This window comes from Vitis vinifera, chromosome 14 (genome assembly GCF_030704535.1).
Source record: "Vitis vinifera cultivar Pinot Noir 40024 chromosome 14, ASM3070453v1".
In the NCBI taxonomy this organism is placed as follows: domain Eukaryota; kingdom Viridiplantae; phylum Streptophyta; class Magnoliopsida; order Vitales; family Vitaceae; genus Vitis; species Vitis vinifera.
Window position 1 is genome coordinate 10,702,383 of NC_081818.1, and position 20,573 is coordinate 10,722,955.

General features: G+C 38.0%; 1 protein-coding gene across 2 annotated transcripts in view; it reads right to left on the reverse strand.

Moving 5' to 3' along the window:
• The window catches only part of LOC100253500 (uncharacterized), a 118,653-nt gene that overhangs the window by 17,290 nt on the left and 80,790 nt on the right, over window positions 1-20,573 (reverse strand). For both annotated transcript variants that reach the window (XM_010661910.3, XM_002266572.5), the window contains exons 20-24: window positions 16,135-16,206; window positions 8,489-8,560; window positions 8,352-8,416; window positions 8,142-8,244; window positions 7,900-8,031 (exon numbers count right to left, since the gene is read on the reverse strand). In XM_010661910.3, coding sequence (XP_010660212.1) covers window positions 7,900-8,031; window positions 8,142-8,244; window positions 8,352-8,416; window positions 8,489-8,560; window positions 16,135-16,206 — 444 coding nt within the window. The remainder of the gene's footprint in view (window positions 1-7,899; window positions 8,032-8,141; window positions 8,245-8,351; window positions 8,417-8,488; window positions 8,561-16,134; window positions 16,207-20,573) is intronic.

The window sequence follows — 20,573 nt, forward strand, 5'->3', positions numbered from 1 at the left end:
CCTCCAATCCCCTGATTCTGAGAGGAGGGACTAGTAGGCTCAGCAAACTCCTTCTTTGATTTCATCATTAGAAGAGAGAGACACCTCATTCACTCTAATTTTAGACAGGAAGTTTCTCCTTGCCTTCATTGGCCATTTTGTGGAAGTACCTGGTATTTTTATCACCTTTTCTTAACCAGATTTCTCTTGACTTCTGTCTCCAAGAAGTTTCTTCCAGAAGGGCCCATTTCTTATAGTCCTTAAGAGCCAGCTTTTTTAGCCTTCGCTTCTCCAGGAGTAAGAGAGTTCTCATTCTCCTTGGCCTTCCAACACTGCAGGCGGGAGAAGGCCTCTGCTCTATTGAACGAGACATTGCCTACCACCTCCTTATTCCAATTCTTCAAATCCTTCTTTAGTGCTTTGAGTTTCTCAGCAATGCAGTGATTGCTATTGCCTTCAACAGAATAACCATTCCACCAGCTTCTTACTAGGTCTTTGAAACCTTCTATTTTCAACCACATATTTTCAAACCGAAAGGGGCTTTTGCCTGAAGAGAAGCATCTAACTTCTAGGACTATGGGACTGTGATCAGAAACCAGACGAGGAAGAGCAGATTGCATGATGTCAGAAAAGTGGTCCTCCCATTGGTCTAAAATCAAGAAGCGGTCCAATCTAGAGGCAACTTGAGAATTCAAACCCCCTATCCAAGTGAAAGGGCCTCCAACCAAGGGAAAATCCCTCAACCCCAACTCCCCTATCACCTCTGAAAATCTCCTCATTTCAACTGTGAGTCTAAGGGCATTCCTTTTTTCCTCTGGGAATCTTACAGCGTTAAAGTCCCCTCCTATGCACCAAGGGTCCTCCCAAAGGCCACGGATGACTCCTAGCTCCTCCCAAAAATCTTCCTTCTCGCAACCAATCACTGGCCCGTACACTTCAGAGAAAATCCAAGAGAAGCCACTAGCGCAGTTTCTAAAACGAATAGAGATGGAGTACCCCCCGCTTTCTACATCCAAATTCTCTAAGACTCTATTATCCTAAAAGAGAAGAAGGCCTCCTGTTGCACCCCTAGCATCCATTGAAGCCCAATTAAGAAATCTTCCTACTCCCACGCTTCTTACAAGCATTGACCAATTTATGAGGAAAAAAAATCTCATGTGACACTATGACTGTACTCATGTATAGTAGAACCTTCACAGCCAACTCGCCTTTATAGAATACTTCTTCCCTTTTCTTCTTCTTCTTTTTTTCTTTTATTTAGACATAATAAAAAACAACCATTTCCTTACATTGAAATAGAAAGTACAAGAAGTATAAGAAATCCTTCCAAGAAGTACAAAATCCTCTATATCAAATATGATAAGAAAGGTTGGTGTATATTAGTTCAAAAAAGCAAATCTATTTGCACACATCACATGTCTAGCTTCATGCTTTGCTAATGGAACCGCAAATGATGGTCTAAGACTGGAGCTTAAGAGAAGGAACATCCCAACTTTGAAGAAATATCAACAATTTGTTGCAGCCATCCATCCAACTTCCAGGGTCCTCTTTCTATCTTAATTGCTCATGATATAACAGTAGTGGAATTTTCTTTTATGAATAGTGTTGAAAGAGAGAGAGAAAGGAGAAAAACCTTATTTTCATTCATATAATTTCTACTTACAATTGAGAGATATATATATATACAAGGCTAGGAGTCCTAACTACCATACATATGACCTATATTAATAAGGAAAGATAGTATACTATACATACATTATATTCAACACTCCCCCTCAAGCTGGAGCATATACGTCATATGCACCAAGCTTGTTACAAATATATTTAATCCTAGGACCTCTGAGAGATTTAGTGAAGATGTCTGCTAGTTGATCATTTGAATTGACAAAACTTGTAGCAACACATCCTGATGCGATCTTCTCTCTAATGAAATGACAGTCAACTTCAATATGCTTGGTCCTTTCATGAAAGACTGGATTGGATGCAATATGTAATGCGGCCTGGTTATCACAGATGAGTTTCATCTGTTCATCCTTTCCAAATCGCAACTCCTGAAGAAGATGTCTCAACCATATGAGTTCACATGTTGCCAAAGCCATAGCTCGATACTCGGCTTCAGCGCTAGATCTGGCCACTACATCTTGTTTCTTACTCTTCCAAGATATTAGATTACCTCCAATAAAAACACAGTACCCTGAAGTGGAACGTCTATCTGTGGGTGAGCCAGCCCAATCTGCATCTGTGTAACCAACAACTTGAGTATGACCTCTGTTCTCGTACAATACACCTTGGCCTGGTGTACTTTTGATATATCGAAGAATACGGATTACGGCATCCCAATGGCTATCACATGGTGACTGTAGGAATTGACTAACAACACTCACAGGAAAAGAAATGTCTGGACGAGTAATGGTGAGATAGTTCAATTTACCTACGAGTCGTCGATATCTCCCGGGGTCTCCCAAAGGCTCCCCCTGTCCTGGTACAAGTTTGACATTCGGATCCATAGGTGTGTCTACCGGTTTACAGTCTAACATACCGGTTTCTTCCAGGATGTCTAAAGCATACTTCCTTTGGGAAAGGACCACACCAGAACTAGATTGAGCTATCTCAATTCCCAAGAAATACTTGAGTTTCCCCAAGTCTTTGGTCTGAAAGTGGGTAAAAAGATGTTGCTTTAGTTTCTGTATACCATCCTGATCACTGCCTGTAATGACGATGTCGTCCACATAAACAACCAGATAAATACACTGCCCCAAGGAGTTATGATGATAAAAAACTGAATGGTCTGCTGTACTGCGAAGCATGCCAAACTCTTGAACAACAGAACTAAAACGGCTAAACCATGCTCGAGGAGATTGTTTCAAGCCATATAGAGAACGGCGTAACCTGCACACTAAACCAGACTCCCCCTGAGCAACAAAACCAGGAGGTTGCTCCATATAAACTTCCTCGGCAAGATCACCATGAAGGAAGGCATTTTTAATATCCAACTGATAAAGAGGCCAAGAACACATAGCAGCCATGGAGAGAAGCAAGCGGACAGAAGCAATCTTGGCAACAGGGGAGAATGTGTCACCATAATCAGAACCATAAACTTGAGTATAGCCTTTAGCAACTAAGCGGGCCTTAAGGCGATCAACCTGACCATCAGGACCAACCTTAACTGCATAGACCCAACGACAACCAACTGTAGATTTACCAGGGGGTAAAACAACAAGATCCCAAGTGCCATTAGAGTGCAGAGCAGCCATTTCATCCACCATTGCCTGTCGCCAGCCTGGATGGGAAAGAGCTTCATGGGTGCTCTTGGGAAGAGAAACAGAGGATATAGCAGAAACAAAAGCAGAATAGGGTGAAGATAATCGATGATAACTCAAAAAATTGTAAATAGGATGAGGATTACGAGTAGAGCGAGTACCTTTCCGAACAGCAATGGGTAAGTCATTAGGAGAAGGCAGAGCCGGGGCAGGTGAAGCCGAAGGGATAGGAAGTGAGTCAGCAGGTGCCTCAGGAAAAGGGAGAGGAGCAACGACACGAGGACGACGATGATAAACCTGAAGTGGTCGAGGGGGCATAGCTTCAGGTGGGGAGACAATGGGAATGGGCAAGACTTCAGAAACAGGAAGAGACTCAGAAGTGGTGGAAAAGAAGGGTGAGTCCTCAAAAAAGGTGACATCAGCGGAGATAAAGTACCGATGAGTCTCAAGGGAATAACAACGATAACCCTTCTGAAGTCTGGAATATCCCAAGAAGAGGCACTTCATGGCTTTGGCGGAAAGCTTGTCCTGTCCAGGAGTGAGAATATGAACAAAGCAAGTACAACCAAAGACACGAGGAGGAAGGAAATAAAGTGGTTGGTCAGGGAAAAGAAGGGAGTGAGGAATCTGATCATGTAAGACAGAGGAGGGCATACGATTAATCAAATAACAAGCGGTAAGAACAGCGTCCCCCCAAAAGCGAAAAGGAACGTGACTATGGAGGAGGAGAGTACGAGCTGTCTCAACAAGATGTCGATTCTTGCGTTCAGCTACCCCATTTTGTTGAGGAGTATGAGCACAAGAAGACTGATGAAGAATCCCATGATGAGACATAAACGAAGTAAATTGGGCTGAAAAATATTCCCTGGCATTGTCACTGCGTAACACACGAATAGAAATATTGAACTGGGTTTGGATTTCAGTATAAAATTTCTGGAAAATTGAGAATAACTCAGCTCGATTTTTCATTAAAAATAACCAAGTACATCGAGAATAGTCATCAATGAAAGTGACAAAATACTGAAATCCTAAAGTAGACGCAGTCCGACAAGGACCCCAAACATCAGTGTGGACAAGCTCAAAAGGAGACTTTGCCCGATTATTCAAACGCTTTGGGAACGAGACACGAGTATGTTTCCCAAGCTGACATGACTCACACGGAAGCGACGACAAAGTGGAAAAACGAGGAACCATCTTCTGGAACTTGGAGAGACTAGGGTGGCCCAGACGATTGTGAATGAGGAGAGGAGCATCAGTGGAAATGCAAACTGCAGGAGATGAATCTGAGGTGAGGTGATAGAGGCCTTGAGACTCACGTCCTATGCCAATCGTCTTCCCCGTACTCCGGTCCTGCAAGGTCACAAATTTATCAGAAAATGTAATAGAGCAATTAAGAGTACGAGTGATTTTGCTGATGGAAATAAGATTAAAAGGACATTCAGGAGTATAAAGGACAGAAGTGAGAGGTAGAGAAGGCAGAGGAAGGGCCAAACCAATACCTTTAGCCACAGTTTGAGAACCATTAGCTAAGGTAACAGTAGGTAAATCAGAGGTAGTAGTAATAGAGGAGAAAAGATCCTTATTACCAGATAGGTGATCAGATGCTCCAGAATCTAGAATCCAGGGTCCAAGAGAAGATGTGTGGGTAAGGCAGGCAGAGGCATTACCAGGCTGGGCAACAGAGGCAATAGAAGCCTGAGATGTCTGAGATGCGGAGGAGCTCGGAGGCTGAGGCAACAGAGAATCAGAGGACTGGGCCATATGGGCAGTGCGAGGAGGTCTTCCATGTAACTGATAGCAACGATCGCGAGTGTGGCCAAGTTTATTGCAATAGGTGCATTGAGGACGTTGGCCTCTACCTCGGGTACCACTGCGTCCTCCTCGAGAGGTAGTTTGAGAAACTAACACAGAAGAATCTGAAGCGCTATCAGATGTCAAAGTCTGAGTGGACGAGATACGCAGGAGGCGAGCAAACACATCATCCAAGGACGGAACTGATGAACTGCCAAGAATCTGATCACGAATAGGCTCAAGATCCGGACGGAGGCCAATAAGAGTAAGAACCATGAAGAACTTGTCAAGTTGTGTTTGTTGAGCCCCAACATCAGGAGTAAGAGGCATCACAGTCAGGAACTGCTCCTTAAGAGAGGCAATCTGACCAATATAAGTAGATAGGTCCAAGTCCTGTTGGCTGAGATGGACAATAGCAGAAGCCACCTTATAAAGACGCTGGATATCATTCGTGTATAATCCTTTGGCCTGAGTCCAAAACTTAAAACAAGTTTTATAGGCTTGAAGATGAAGAAGAATCCGGGGATCAACCGATTGCCATAATACACTACATAACTGTGCATCTATCTTCCGCCACTGTACGCGGTCAACCTCAGGGATATCTGCCTCCTGGGTAACCAAGTGATCCTCATATCCTTGACCCATAAACCAAAGTTCAACAGAAGCAGACCAGGAGAGATAATTCTCACTACCAACCAATTTCTCTGAGGTAATCATAGGAGATCCAGAGATAACAGAGGTAAAGATCTGATTTTTGGTGGTCATATTCACGTATTTGGATCGAAGAGAGCCCTAAGATGGGTTCAGATTTCGGCGGAGAGAGAAAAAAAGTGAAATCACGGCTGTGAGAGGTGCAATCAATGGAGAAAAGGTTCGTGACGTGCCTGGAGAGGAAGAGAAGCAGCACCCAAGCCTCGGAGATGGAGGGGGAGCCCTGTCGGAGGTGGCCGGAATGGCAAGAAAGCCAAAAACAGGGAAAAAAATGGAGATGTAGGGCTCGGGGAGGACTGCCGGGGGGCTAGAAGGCCAAGACGGCGCCGGACGAGCCTGGAGAGGTGTCGGAAGTGGCCGGAATATGCCTCACACGCCCCCACGCGCCGGCGCGTGAGATGCAGCCGCCGACCGAAAATCGCGCGTGGACGGCGCGTGGCTCCTTTTTTGGTGTTGGTGTCTTCACAAAAGGTGGAGATCTCCTCCAGGCGCTCCTTCTGGTATGGTCGGTGTCGGAAAAATAGGTCGCCGGAAGTTCGCCGGAAAGTTCGCCGGAAAATTTCGCCGGCGGTGAGTGGTTTCTAACGACGATCCGACTGACCGGAAAGTATTGGGAGATGGGAAAGGTGACCAGAAAGAAACACGGTGACCGGAAAGAAACACGGTCACCGGAAGGTTTCCCGGAGTTGATGACACGGAAAAACAGGAAAGAATTAGGTTTTCTTCCTTGGCTCTGATACCATGTTGAAAGAGAGAGAGAAAGGAGAAAAACCTTATTTTCATTCATATAATTTCTACTTACAATTGAGAGATATATATATATACAAGGCTAGGAGTCCTAACTACCATACATATGACCTATATTAATAAGGAAAGATAGTATACTATACATACATTATATTCAACAAATAGATTGGAGAGGCCCAAAATTTTTGTTTGCAGCAATCTTTCCAAAAGGGTTAGAATTTCTGCCTAAATGACTAAACCTTGATGTGTCAGTTTAGAGAACACTCTTACCATTATGCCAAAGTGAGATCCCTAAGCAACCCTCCAGTCCCTGCACTGGATTATCCAAACACCCATCAAAATTTAGCTTAACAAAACCATTGGAGGTGGTAGCCCAAAGAACACCTTTCCTTCTCCTTACAATCCCAAAACGAAACTTGAGAAACCCACTAACTCATACTTTCCCCATCATATCTTATCCAGATCCCCAGTCACAAATTCCTTAGCCACATACTATCAAAAACTGAAAGGCGATTTACCCAACCTCAAACTCCCAGCATAAAAAAGATGGGAATGATCAATTAAGTCATGTTCTTCCCAATGCACAGAAAGCAGAAAGCAGCCCAACTGGAACATGAACTTCCCACCTTTATTACAACACCAATCACACAAACCAAAAGGGGTATCCAAAAAATTGAACTCATAAATGAGACAAAAAAACATCTCATAGCTACAAACAGCCTCACAATATTCACATCTCAAAGGGGAAATCAGATTAAATTAAAGATCCTACCGATGCACCACAATCACCACACAAGCCTCTAATGGTACCCAGTGCCTCCAAGAAAGTCCCCCACTGCACATGCAACACTAGACCACAGTTTTGCTTTCCATGATCTGCAGTTCCCTTGAAGCTGCATTTCATCATAAACACTATAACCAAAATGCCGGTTCAATCATCATAATCAAGTGGGCTGTTGTGGTGTTTTGAATTCTTTGTGTTTAGGACATTTTCCCTTGCAAAGGATGAATAGTCAACTATGGAGTATGGATCTCAGGTTATTTTCTTTCTGTCTTTTGAGATTTATTTTCCTGAAATTCGACTAAAGCTTGGATCCAGATTCCAGAACTAATGGAATAAATTAATCTTTTTGTTTTTATTCTAATTTTATACGTCTTTTGGCACTCCCTTTCATGCTTTGTGAAATTTTCAAATTTTCTCATGTAAAATCTCAGAACCTTTATTTATTTATTTTTTTCTTATTTATATTATGTTTATAATTAATACTCACATGACATCGGTTCCACAGGTTTCAAACCACTGACCTGGGTGGTTTGAACTGCTAAACTGCACAAAGGTTACCTTAGGCGTATGAACAATTTAGTTATGGGAACATTGGAATATGTCAACTTGTATAAATGCATCACATACCTCATGTTTGTAAACTTCAAGAAGAACCAGAACAGAATTCATTACAGAGAAACCCATCTCATAAATTGCCTTTTGTGTTCGAGGTTCCAATGCCCTGGCAGCCCCACGAAGCCGCTCCAACAAGCAACTTACCTACAGAATGTGAGTGATGTTATTGAACAAGAACTAACTTTTTTCCTGAAGAGAGTTGCAAAAGCATGTAGCTAGAATGATCTGGCATTACCAGAATTTTCAGCACCTACCGACAAGATAATGTCTGGTTGTTGAGAGAAATTTTTTAAGTCATTCTTGTTGGACATTTCCACTAGATATGCTGTCATATGACTTGTGAGATCCCTTACATACCTTTTAAGAAATAGTACCCAAGACATCAGGCAATACAGCAGCATACACAGAACAAGCAAAGGACACAAGAAAAAAAAAAAGGCCTAAAAAGAGGGAAAGAAACTCACTGATTTGATGCCTCTGGATTTCTCATGCCAGAAGCTGAAAGAACAAGTGTTTGAGCCAGCGAACGCTGTAACAGAATAAGAATAAAAGTGAGCGACAAATATAGTTCAACTGGTCAAAGCATATATGAAGTTCTTACTTGGTGAGTGGAATGTAACGAGAACAAAGTTCTTCCATTTGCAAAAGCATTTGCTAATTCACGCCATGAGTCCTGCATAACAGAGAGGTAAAACCGTTTCCATGAAATTTCTTGTCTATAGCTAAAATAAGCAAATTTAACAGCATGTGATGATTGATGAGCAACATATCAAGCTCAGAACCATCCAAGTTTACATTCAGTGTACAAAAGGAGGAACAATGCACAACATCCCATGATATTAAACAAGTGTTCCAATATTTGATATTGTCACACCATTGAAGCGATCTTGAAACAAATGATCTTGCATACCTATGCCACAACACTACAACAGTGCCATAAGAAAATGAAGTGTGAGACCAAATCTGATAACAGACTACTAAAGATCTGCAGACTCTCAAGAGTCTTTTGCTAGTGTTTGGGCACATTTCTGGGCTCAAGGTCAACCTTGACAAGAGTAATATTTATGGCATCAATCTTGATCAGGTTCATCTTTCAAGATTGGCTGAGATGCTTGATTGCAAAGCTTCTGGTTGGCCTATACTCTATCTGGGTCTTCCTTTGGGAGGGAAACCCAAGGCGTGTGGCTTTGGGATCCAGTGATTGAGAGAATCTCAAGAAGATTAGATGGGTGGCAAAAGACTTACTTATCCTTCGGGGGAAGGATAACTCTTATCCAATCTTGCCTTACCCATATGCCCTGTTACTTCCTTTCCTTATTTAAGTTACCCGCTTCAGTGGCTGCAAAAATCGAGAGGTTGCAAAGAGATTTTTTATGGTCAGGGATTGGGGAAGGCAAAAGAGATCATTTAGTGAGATGGGATGTTGTGTGTAAACCGAAGGCAATAGGGGGTTTGGGTTTTGGGAATATTTCTCTGAGGAATCTCGCCCTTTTAGGGAAATGGCTGTGGAGGTACCCTAGAGAGGGTTCAACTCTATGGCATCAGGTCATATTAAGCATTTATGGTTCACACTCTAATGGTTGGGATGCTAACACTTTAGATGGTCACATCACTGTCCTTGGAAGGCTATTGCACAAGTCTTTCAGGAGTTTTCCTTGTTTACTCGGTTTGTGGTAGGAAATGGGGAAAGAATTCGATTCTGGGAAGATTTGTGGTGGCGGGACCAACCTTTGGGAACCCAATATCCAAGACTATTTAGAGTAGTCTTGGATAAAAACATTCCTATTTCTTCAGTTCTCGGTCCTACTCATCCTTTCTCTTGGAATTTTAATTTCCGCCGTAACCTGTCAGATTTTGAGATAGAGGACTTAGAAGGCCTCATGCGGTCACTTGATGGATTGCATCTATCTCCTTCGGTTCCAGATGCCAAATTTTGGCCATTATCTTCTTCAAGGCTTTTTTCAGTCAAATCCTTCTTTCTACCATTATCTCAATGTTCTGGATCTCCTTAGGTTTTCTCTTCTAAGTTCGTTTGGAATACTCAAGTTCCTTTCAAAGTGAAGTCCTTTGTCTGGTTAGTGGCACACAAGAAGGTGAATACTAATGACATGCTACAAGTGAGAAGACCCTACAAAGCCCTTAGTCCTGATATTTGTATTCTGTGCATGAAGCATAGGGAATCAACAGATCATCTTTTTCTTCATTGTTCCTTGACGATTGGGTTGTGACAGGTTATTTCAGTTAGCTAAGATGGATTAGGTCCCCCCGAGGAGCATCTATGACATGATGTCCATCAAATTTAATGGTTTTGGTTCTTCTAAGAGGGGAATAGTTTTGTGGCAAGTTGCGAGCATCGCTCTAATTCGAGTTGTGTGGTGGGAAAGAAACGCGAGGATTTTTTAGGACAAAGCAAGGAATTGAGAGTATCTTTGGGACTCTATTGTTTTCCTTGCTTCTCTTTGGGCTTTCTGTTCCAAGGTTTTTAAGGGGACTCCCCTTAATGTGTTACAACTTAATTGGTTAGCGGTGTGTACTCCATAAGGAATGGTTCTTTTTAGAGAGTTCGCTTGTTTTATAGTGTAATTTCCGTAGTTTAGTTTTCTTTGGCAGGAGGATTTCTCATCCTTCTTTTTGTACTTCTTTTTATCTATCAATATATCTCTGTGTCGTTTCCAATCAAAAAAAAAAAAAAGATGGCCCCATTATTCCAGCCACTGATTCCATGTCCATGGGCATTCGAAATGTATGTCATACTTGCATTGGCAGTCTTTCAATTCACTGCACTTTGGTGGGACAGAAGAGACTCTCAATGTTAACGTGCACTATCAAAATGGTGATCTAGGATGTTGTGATGATGCAGCCCTTCAATGATGAGGTGGCAAGATGGATGGATGAGGATACTTGACTTCAGGGGACAGCATGAAAACTGAATGGAACACATTGAAGGAGGGCAATGGAAATCAGGTTACAAGTAATTATTTGGGTTTCCATTTAAGTCTCAGAGGGCGATTTCTATATTATCTCTAGCCTTTATCTTCTTTTGGCTTGAGGATAGTGCTAAACGATCTCAGATTTGTGATATATAATCTCTTCTCTCAAAACAGTATTCCCAAAATGATTCTTCTAAAAGTCCCCCCCTTTTATGGAACAGATCCATTTGTAAAGTGTTCTTGCCAATCTTTTAACAATAGCTTGTTGAGAGATTCCTAATTGACCAACTAATTTTTTGTACATATCAGAATAAGTTATATGTAAATTGACAAATGTCAAAATCAGAGCCTCTTCTTAGAGTATTGGAGGGGCACATGAAAAAGTACATGGGAGGCTCCCCATCTTTGTTCAATAGATAGGCCTGTGGAAGCCTTTTGGAGAGGGTGTGCTTTTTTCATCGTGCTTTTGAACTTCACCCACAGGAACTCTTTGAGCTTGAGATTGCAAAATTGGAGTCTCGTATATTCATCCAGGAGGAGTGTGCATGAGGTGCAAGCTTAATGGAAACCTTTCTCACCAGTTGCTCTCAAACTAAACTTTGATGGTTGTTCTTTGGCTAATCTAGGTCAGCTTGGAATAGGAAGCGTGATTAGAGAACATAATGGTAGAATGTTGAGAGCCATCTCCTAAGACTGTTGGTTTTGGATTAGCTATTGAGGTAGAGATTCAAACCAATTTGGAGGGATCGCTTTTGGTTAGATCATTGCACTGTCCACTCTCACAATGGAGGGGCATTCTGCTTTTTCATATCTTGGGCATCAAAATGCTAATCCTGGTCCTCGGATGTATATGAGTTGGCTGCATCAAATCATTAATGTTTCTAGAAATGTTGGGTGTCCTTTTTTTTGGAATCTTCACTCAGCTGATTAGATAGGATATTTTCTAATTGAGCGTGAAGCCTCTGCCTCTCAGTTACAGTCTTTTGTATGGGATTCTTTTCCTTCCATGAGCTCTTTTTCTTCATTTTGGTTTTGGAGTTTTTATAATGGAAGATCTTTTGCAATTTTTGCTTCTAGCACTTCATATCTGCTTTCTTTTCAATAATTCTTTCTTCTTTTTAGTTAGATTTTATATTTTTGGGAAGGATAACTCATTCTCCTTTGTATATTCTTATACATTCAATGAATTGAATTGTTTTGTTTAAATGATATAAATAATAAATAATAAAGACGAAAATATGCTGAGTCCTAGAGCACCAAATTGTATAACTATTATGTAATACCTAGTACTGATGAATTAAATAGGCAATAATGATTATCTTAGTACTTAACTTTAAATGTGTTTAATTAGATGTTAAAACTAGTTTAGTGTTAATCTGATTTAATTATGAATTAAACCTTGATTAAGGTAAAACGGGATTAGTTAATGACTTAAGCTTAGGTTCTTAGGGGCTGATTAGAGTTATGAAAACCTAAAGGACTAATGGGCAGCTATAGGTTTAATATTGGATAACTTGAAGGACTAAACAACAATTTTGGAAAGTTGAGATTGATGGCAGCCTTGTGGCTTGCCACCACTTGCTTGGCTGCTTGGGGACCCTTTATAAGGGTCTGCAGCCTCATTTTGGAGGCTTGTCTCTACAGAAGTCTGGGTTAGAGAGAGAATCTAGAGAGAGAAAGTGAAGATTTGAGGTCAGGAAGTTGATTAATTTAGTAATTTTGGTATATTTGGGTTCCTAATGATATTTTGAAACAATTAATGATAAAGTTGAGTGTAATTAGTTATAAACATGTTTTAATTATAAATCAAAATTAATTAAGGTTTAAAGTGTATTAACTTAAGTATTTTATTGATGGAAAGATCAGCATACATCTTTGTTTAGTTTGGTTTGATTGAAAAATAGATTAGTAAAGTATGTGATTAATTAGGTTATTTGGACACTTGGGACTTGTTAATGGGTTAGGCTTTAGGAAAATCAAAACAATTAATGTTTGGTAATTAACTAGGGAATATTAATATGCATTGTAAAAATTGTTTAATTCAATTCAAATTTGATTTGAAAACCTATGGGCATGTAGATTAGAGAATATGAGAATTAAAAATTAGAAAGAAAGGAAAATGTCATAAGTTTTAATTGTATAAATTTTCATGGTTAGGAAACCTAAATTATGTTGTTTTATTTCAATTCCTTGTAATAGGTAAAGATCGCCTTCATAGAAGAATCACAAAGGGGAAGTCGGTGTAAGGGAATTTTATGCCATTCCATGGTGTATCTTGGTTTCTTTCCTTGAAACATTTATTGAAATTTCATGTCATTTATATGATTTCATAAAATGTTTTAATGTGTCATTGCATCTTGATTTATTGTATGAAATGTTACAATGATATTGGAATATATATTGGTATGAGAAGTCATGGTTCAATGTTGAGGAAATAGTTCATGGTGTGGTTGCATTACAAGAAGGATATGGAATAATGACAGATGATATCCAGAGAATTGATTGATATGTGGGAAGTGTTTGTGTGAAGCTACAGGCACTATCCTTTGATATATTGTTTATGTGGGACCGTGGGTCCTTGGGTGAAAGTCCTTAAAGCCCTCGAGGAAGACACTTCAATGTGGGTGTATGGGGTTGGTTCTGCCCCTAGGTTTTAGTCCCTCAAGACACGGGGTTGGTCCTGCCTTTTGGTATGAGTCCTAGAAGACACGGGGTATGACTTACCCTTGGGTGATAGTCCTAGAATAGTCATTATTATATTGACCAAGTATCTTGTGGAGCATTGATATCTGATGTGTACATTGGTAGGGGTTACCAGTTTATCAATTATGAAAGGATGGATGAGGAAAAGTAGAGATGAAACCAACAAATACATGCATACATGTTTGACATTATTGCATATTTGTTCATGGTTATAAAATGTTTATCATGCATGCTATTATACGTTTAATTTCAAGGTTTTTAAGGGTATGCTTAGGATGGTTATAAACTTTCCTACTGAGTTGTGAACTCACCCTATCACTTCCACTTTTAGATACAACTCAGAAAAACTATGCTGGAAATAATGCTTGAGCATTGCTTTTCTGTTGATTGGATGTTGTTTGCTCGCATTGAAAGTGTTTTGAGGCTTTGCCTTTGTATCATACAAAGACTAAATCTTTTTGAAGGAATGATGTAATGTATATTTGTCATGTACACTTGTAGTATGGGTTACCCGTAGTGAACCATGGGGTTTTGGTATATTTAAAGTAATAAAGTACAAGTTCATTTTGTTAAACAAATTATATTTTGTTAACTAATATTTACAAAGTTTAATACATGATGTAAACCTCTTTATAACAGGTTTCCACATTCTCTTTTTGCATCAAGCAGGAACTTAGCATTTAAATTTTTGTGTTCCCAAATCTTTGAAAGCACTTATGTTGTATTTGAGTATCAATTGTTAAGTCTGAAACCCAGGGTGTGACATATTAAGTAGAAGTCTCAATATATTTATAAGTGGCATCAAGTTTACATAGTACATGTACATAATATAGTATGAAGATGGATCTTAAATGGCTACAACTCATCACCACCACTGCCACCACCAATGATGATAATAAACTCACAATAATAAAGGACTCAACTAAAGGTAAACATTCCTATTTGCAATGTAATCTTGGTTAATATATATGCTCAGAGTCATGGAGCATCAAAGAGTAATGAGATAATATGGCCATATGGTTAAGGATGGCAATGAGGTGGGTTTTTCGGGTAAGCATCAGCCCTACTGCTATTTGGGCAGATTAGGGTATGACACAAATGGGGACAGGTTGGGTTTGGGGAAAATTCCTATAATGCAGCTCAGGTTCAGTGCAGGGTAAAGCATGTGATTGTTTTGCCCCACCACCTGTAGATATGATGCTATTTTATATACTGCCCTTAGATCTGTTAAAAACAATAAAAATTCCATCGTATGTATATGGCCAACAAGCCTCACCCTCATTTATTCAATAACCCATTTCATCCTTCTCTCGTTTCCAAAGCAACAATGGTGAAGTTTATAGCTTTTCCCAGCCACCTCCATGTTTATGTCATCATCTTCACCACCTTCAACCATATTTTCCTTCCCATAATTTTGGGTTTTCAATATCTTCCATCTATGATTTATATATATATATATATATATATATATATATATATATATTTTCTATTTTTTTGAAGTTCTTCACCAATATCTCCATGAGGCTGTTTTAGTTACTTAATTGTATTAAATTTATTTCTAATATTAGCTTTGTCAGAATTTTTTTAGAATAAGTTTGTAGAAAGAAGTTTGTGTTGTTTCTGTATTTGAGATTAGATTTGTTCAAAAATTTGGATTATTAGGTTTAGATTTTCACTTAAATGTGAAATTTTCACCTTTTCAAATTTTTTTAAATAACTAAGTTATTCATTACATATTTTTCTTGATTTTATCTTCATTTTTCTTTTCAAACAAACAATCAAAGAACTTGTCCCATCCCAAACCTGCCCTGTTGGGTGAGGTGACCCATGTTTGACATCCTTACATTTCATTGAGCTCCCAAACATATTTATGAATGGCATCTAGTTAACAAAGTACACAAATACTTAGGCTAATGTCACCACGTGAGCTTGATATGTGGGCATATCAAAGGCAACATATATGGAAAAACCTATAACATATGTACTTTATTGTGTGGTCTACTTGAAGTATTCCAGATATGCAGGGCATTAGATCAAAATACCATGCAGAGTGTTAAGTAAGTTCTACCTCAATTCCTATTATTTTTAAATTTCCTTTGCAAACTTATTTTTGAGCCAAATGTGATTCTCCACCTTGTCATCTGTCACTATTAACTCACATATTATAATGCCTTGCCTCATGCTACTATTTGCCTATCAACATTCACTATGTCGAATGCCTCATAACCAAATCATTGTCCATGGAGCATCTAATATTGCACCACATGGCTCTCCATTACATGGAAGAAAAGTGAATCCTATACAATCAATATGATGCAACACAACCCAATACTGTTCAATTTATATTCAACAATGTAACCAGTTGTCAGCCTAGAGCAACCTCCTTTCTTTGGGCTTGGGACCAGCAGTGTAAAAGTAATCTTCCAAAAGTTTCTCAATTTATACCTCAACAATAAGTAGCACAAAAGAAATATGGAAAGAAAAGCAACAGTATATCCAACTTCGAATAGCTGTGTTGAAAGAACACAAATATGGTCTCAACAGTATCAACATATACATACAAACTGCAGTATCTTTCATGCATTTTGAAAATAGATGTGGATATGTGACTCACAAATGCAACAAGGTGAGTACAAACATTCTTTCGTCGGACAAGTGAATGAAGTAGCTGGTAACAAGTAAGTGCCTGTCAAACACAAAAAGTAACGACAGACAGGGAATTAAACAATTGGAAGTTTTTGAATGATGAAATAGAGCATTTCAGTATTTTTTTAATCATAATAAAAGACAGAGTTAAGAAAGTAATAACAGTTTTAGGAACAATGTTCCATGCATTAACCCAAAGAAATATTTGAAGCTACTTGATAAAAGAGAAACTATATTGAAACAAGTAAAATAATGTTTATGTTGTCAATTGCAACTCCATTCAATTACCAAACAAGATGGTCCACTCAAGAATAGATTTAAAGACCACTACCACTAAATTCATAAAGATCCTAAAGACAAGAGAAGGCTCATCTAAGTGCTTTGACATACCTATAGCTTTCACATATATGAACTAGATTCTTATAAGACACTCGTGTGCAACAATAGCATTAAGAATAAAAACGTACACCTTTGCCATGTTATGGGTCTAGTATGGCCATCAAGTACAAGTACATGTCTAAGTGCCAGTTTACGTCTCAAAATCATAGGACACTAGGATTTGATTGAAAAGGATCTCAACTATGGGCCTAGGTACTTGGGTACGGCATTAATGAAAAATAGATTAACACTAAACAAAAGCATAAGAAAATAGTCTTTTTTTATTTTTTTATTTTTATCAAAAATCCAATAGATTTTTTTTTTATTAACTAAAAATATCAAGAAGGACAAGACATCCTTCCACAATAAGATAAGTATAAGTGATCTATAATACTAAATGGTTAATTGTAGTTAAAAATATATTTATTATACCTTTCTATTTTAATAAGATGCTAAACATTATTTTGCTTTGATGTTACTACAAATTGTACACAAAAAACCTATTTATTATAGGCCTTTTATTTTAATAGGATGCTGAGAAAAGCCTTTAAAAAAAATACTACATCACATTACTAGTAAACTTTCATTAGTATAAAATTTTCAAAATTTATATTGATTTTGTAATAAAAATAGTCAAATACACTAAATGTAAACCAAATATAATTCATATTTAATGTCATATATCATGTGAAATTTTTGAATTTTTTATACTAATTATTATAATTTATCTCTAGATTTTTTAAGATATTAATTTTGATATTTATATTCAAACTTTTTATGCTACTAATTGTTATAGTTATTTTTAAATTTTATCTATTATAATTTTAAAAAATTAAGAAAGAGATAAAGCATATCTTTAATTACAAGAGTTAGAATTCAAAAATTCTATATTTTTTTATACTATCATCCAATACAACTTAGAACAAAATTAAGAAAGAGATAAAGAGTGAAATAGCTATATTTAATGCAATATAAGCATAATTTAAAACAATTAAAGAAAGAGATAAAGCAATCATGAGCTAGTCATATCCGGAGTCATGTAAACATATCTGACACGAATCTCACATGTCACTTGTGTCATATTGTGTTGACATGAGTATGTTGGCTAGAATTAAAATCCCTATGTATCACAACACCTTTGTGCAAATTTTATGTTTTATGAGGTGAATATTTATATATATATATATATATATATATATATATATATATATATATATAGTTAGACATATTTATACAGTAACAACAAAAGATTAAATTTCTTATAGAAAAACTAAAGATAATGGATTAGGTAAGGCATATTGGTCAATCACACAAAAGTGACGGAAACTTTAGATTGACCAACTAAAACTACTAACAAATGGTTCCCTATTCCAAATACCTATCCACCCCCTAACTTATTACTTCGACCAAATTGAACCCATTTTGAACTCGTGAAGATAAAACAAATGCGCCCCATACAATCGAATAAGAGATGCACAATCTTCCTTTTACCCACTTCATTAGGCTCCCTCATGTTCCAAGAGATGATTCAAAGCTTCATTAGCTAAGTACCAAATGATGACAACATAATTGGAAGTCTCTGCCAACTCCCAACTCCCAACACCCATCATAATTTACTATGGACTCCAACTTGCATAACTCTTTATCCTTCTAAGAGCTGGTCCTTCTTGGCACTTGTTAGGATCATGCCATTATTATTAAGCTTACCAAATGATGACAACATAATTGGAAGTCTCTGTCAACTCCCAACACCCATCATAAATCACTAAGGACCCCAACTTACGTAACTCTCTATCCTTCTAAGAGCTAGTCCTTCTCAGCACTTGTTAGGATCATGCCATTTGTTGGCATCTTAGATCTAAGAAATGGAAGCAATACCAATTTTTTTAAAAATTTCATCTTTAGAGTTGATATACTAACCTTTAGGTTTTGATGTTCCCAAACCTTAAATTCCATGTGTTGAAAAGTCAAATCGATATCCTTGGAAGTCTCATAGACCCATGATCTTCCGCTCGATGACTCAACCTCGTTCCTTAGCACACAAACGGTGGATAGATTGGGAGGGAGGAGGCTAAGGCTCTCTCTTCTCTCTGGATAATAGAAGACAAAAAGTTATGGAAACCCTAACCCCTAAGAGTATTTATAGGGTTCCTAATTGGGCTTATGTGACTCGAGTCCACATGGGCTTGTATCACTTAATCTAGCCCAAATTGATTAATCGATCTCATAGGGTCATTTAATTAATCAATTAGCCCAATCCAAAGATGTCATTCACATAAGTGAACTAAGAGCTAGTCCAACCATTATATACCATGCCAACAAGGTGTATGAGTTTGAATAGAGACCATTGGGATCCATAGGACAACACAAACTCCATCAAAATCCAATTCTAAAGTTGATTCAACATCCCACTATAGAGAATTAATTGCACTCTAGTACCCTATGTAAATAATAACGAGACATAAAGTGCTCAAGTCCATGACCTAATATCCATTACATTTAGTCTTCCCATGAATTGGTGTTTAGAGTCTAACGAGGTGAAAGTTACCAGCCTCTCAAGACTACATCTACTATCCTTAAGTTACAAATTCTCATATTGTGTAATCAATTGATATATCTTAACCCACAAAAAGCTTATGTTAAGTTCCACCTATGGAACTACTATAACCATAGTTTACATAAACACACCTCCTTAGGATCACCCAAGGGGACATCTTGTCTTAACCTAATGAATTATCATGGTATTTCTATTGAGAATATCTATTGCTACTGACTTCCATGAATAGTGACCCAATCCATAGGCAATACATGATTGCTTTAGGATCTTACCCATAGGTCGAAGCCACTGCTAACTTCGACACAAACTCAATGAAACATTTTGGTGAAGTTATGACTACTTGATAGTCATACATCATGACTCAAAATAGGTCCTATATAATGCCTAACCATTCACACTAGTGCACTCACCATGGGAAACCATCCCGATAGCCAAGACCAGTCATTCTTCCAATTAGGAGGTAGTGCATTATAACTTCTAATGGATTGCCTAAGTTTATGAACCAACTGTGAACAAGTCATCTACTTGCAAGGAACCTATGACTTAAATCTCTCATGCAATTCTTAATGCACTCAAGTCATGTACAATGTAAGAAATGCTAGGTGAGAATGTTTATAAAGTACAATGCATGAAATAAGGATAGGTGAAAGTGAAATTGGAATATTATTAAATAAATAATGAATTCCAAATTTATTACATCATGTTATGCATTTAAAGGCTCTATTCTAATACCATTATTATTCAACGTGTACTCCCAGGTTTACACCAAATTTCACTAAAGCAAAAAAGATCAAAGCATTCCTTAAACCTTAAGTTGTTGCTCAATTAGGTCCCAATTCAAATGTTTAATAACTTGGCAACTTTACACTATAAAAATACAAATTATACCTTAACCATATTAATTTTGAAAATCAATTGCCTCAATTCTATATTTAGTTGAATTCCAACTTTTCTGAAGTTGGGAATATAAGGATACAATTTTGAAATTTCATGGCCTTCAATAAAGGACATATTTGTTGACTGACATTGGCCAATAAAACTATGCACAAATCAACTTGAGCATCATATAAATTGAACAAGTTTAATCAGTATGCCAACCCATGGATTAGCAATATTTTTGACAGCCTCATCTGAAATACTATTTGGTCTACCATGATTGAATAAGCAAAGACATATTACAGCAACAATGGATCCGGGGTACAATGGTCGCAAAATTAAGATTCCACGAGAAAATAATAAAGCCTATACCACCCAAGATTCCTCCAAAGATGAGCCTATGCAGTAGGATTCAAAATTTCATACACACTCCTCATTCATATTAGTTTCCTTGTCGTATCAAGGTTAAGAATGTTCTACTCCTTATTGGTATGCTTTTGCATCAATAAACAGTCCATGCTTTATCATATGGTACCCTAATATAATGATAAGAGGAAAAAATTTGTGATCAGTTCAGTGCTTTATTGTTTGGTATT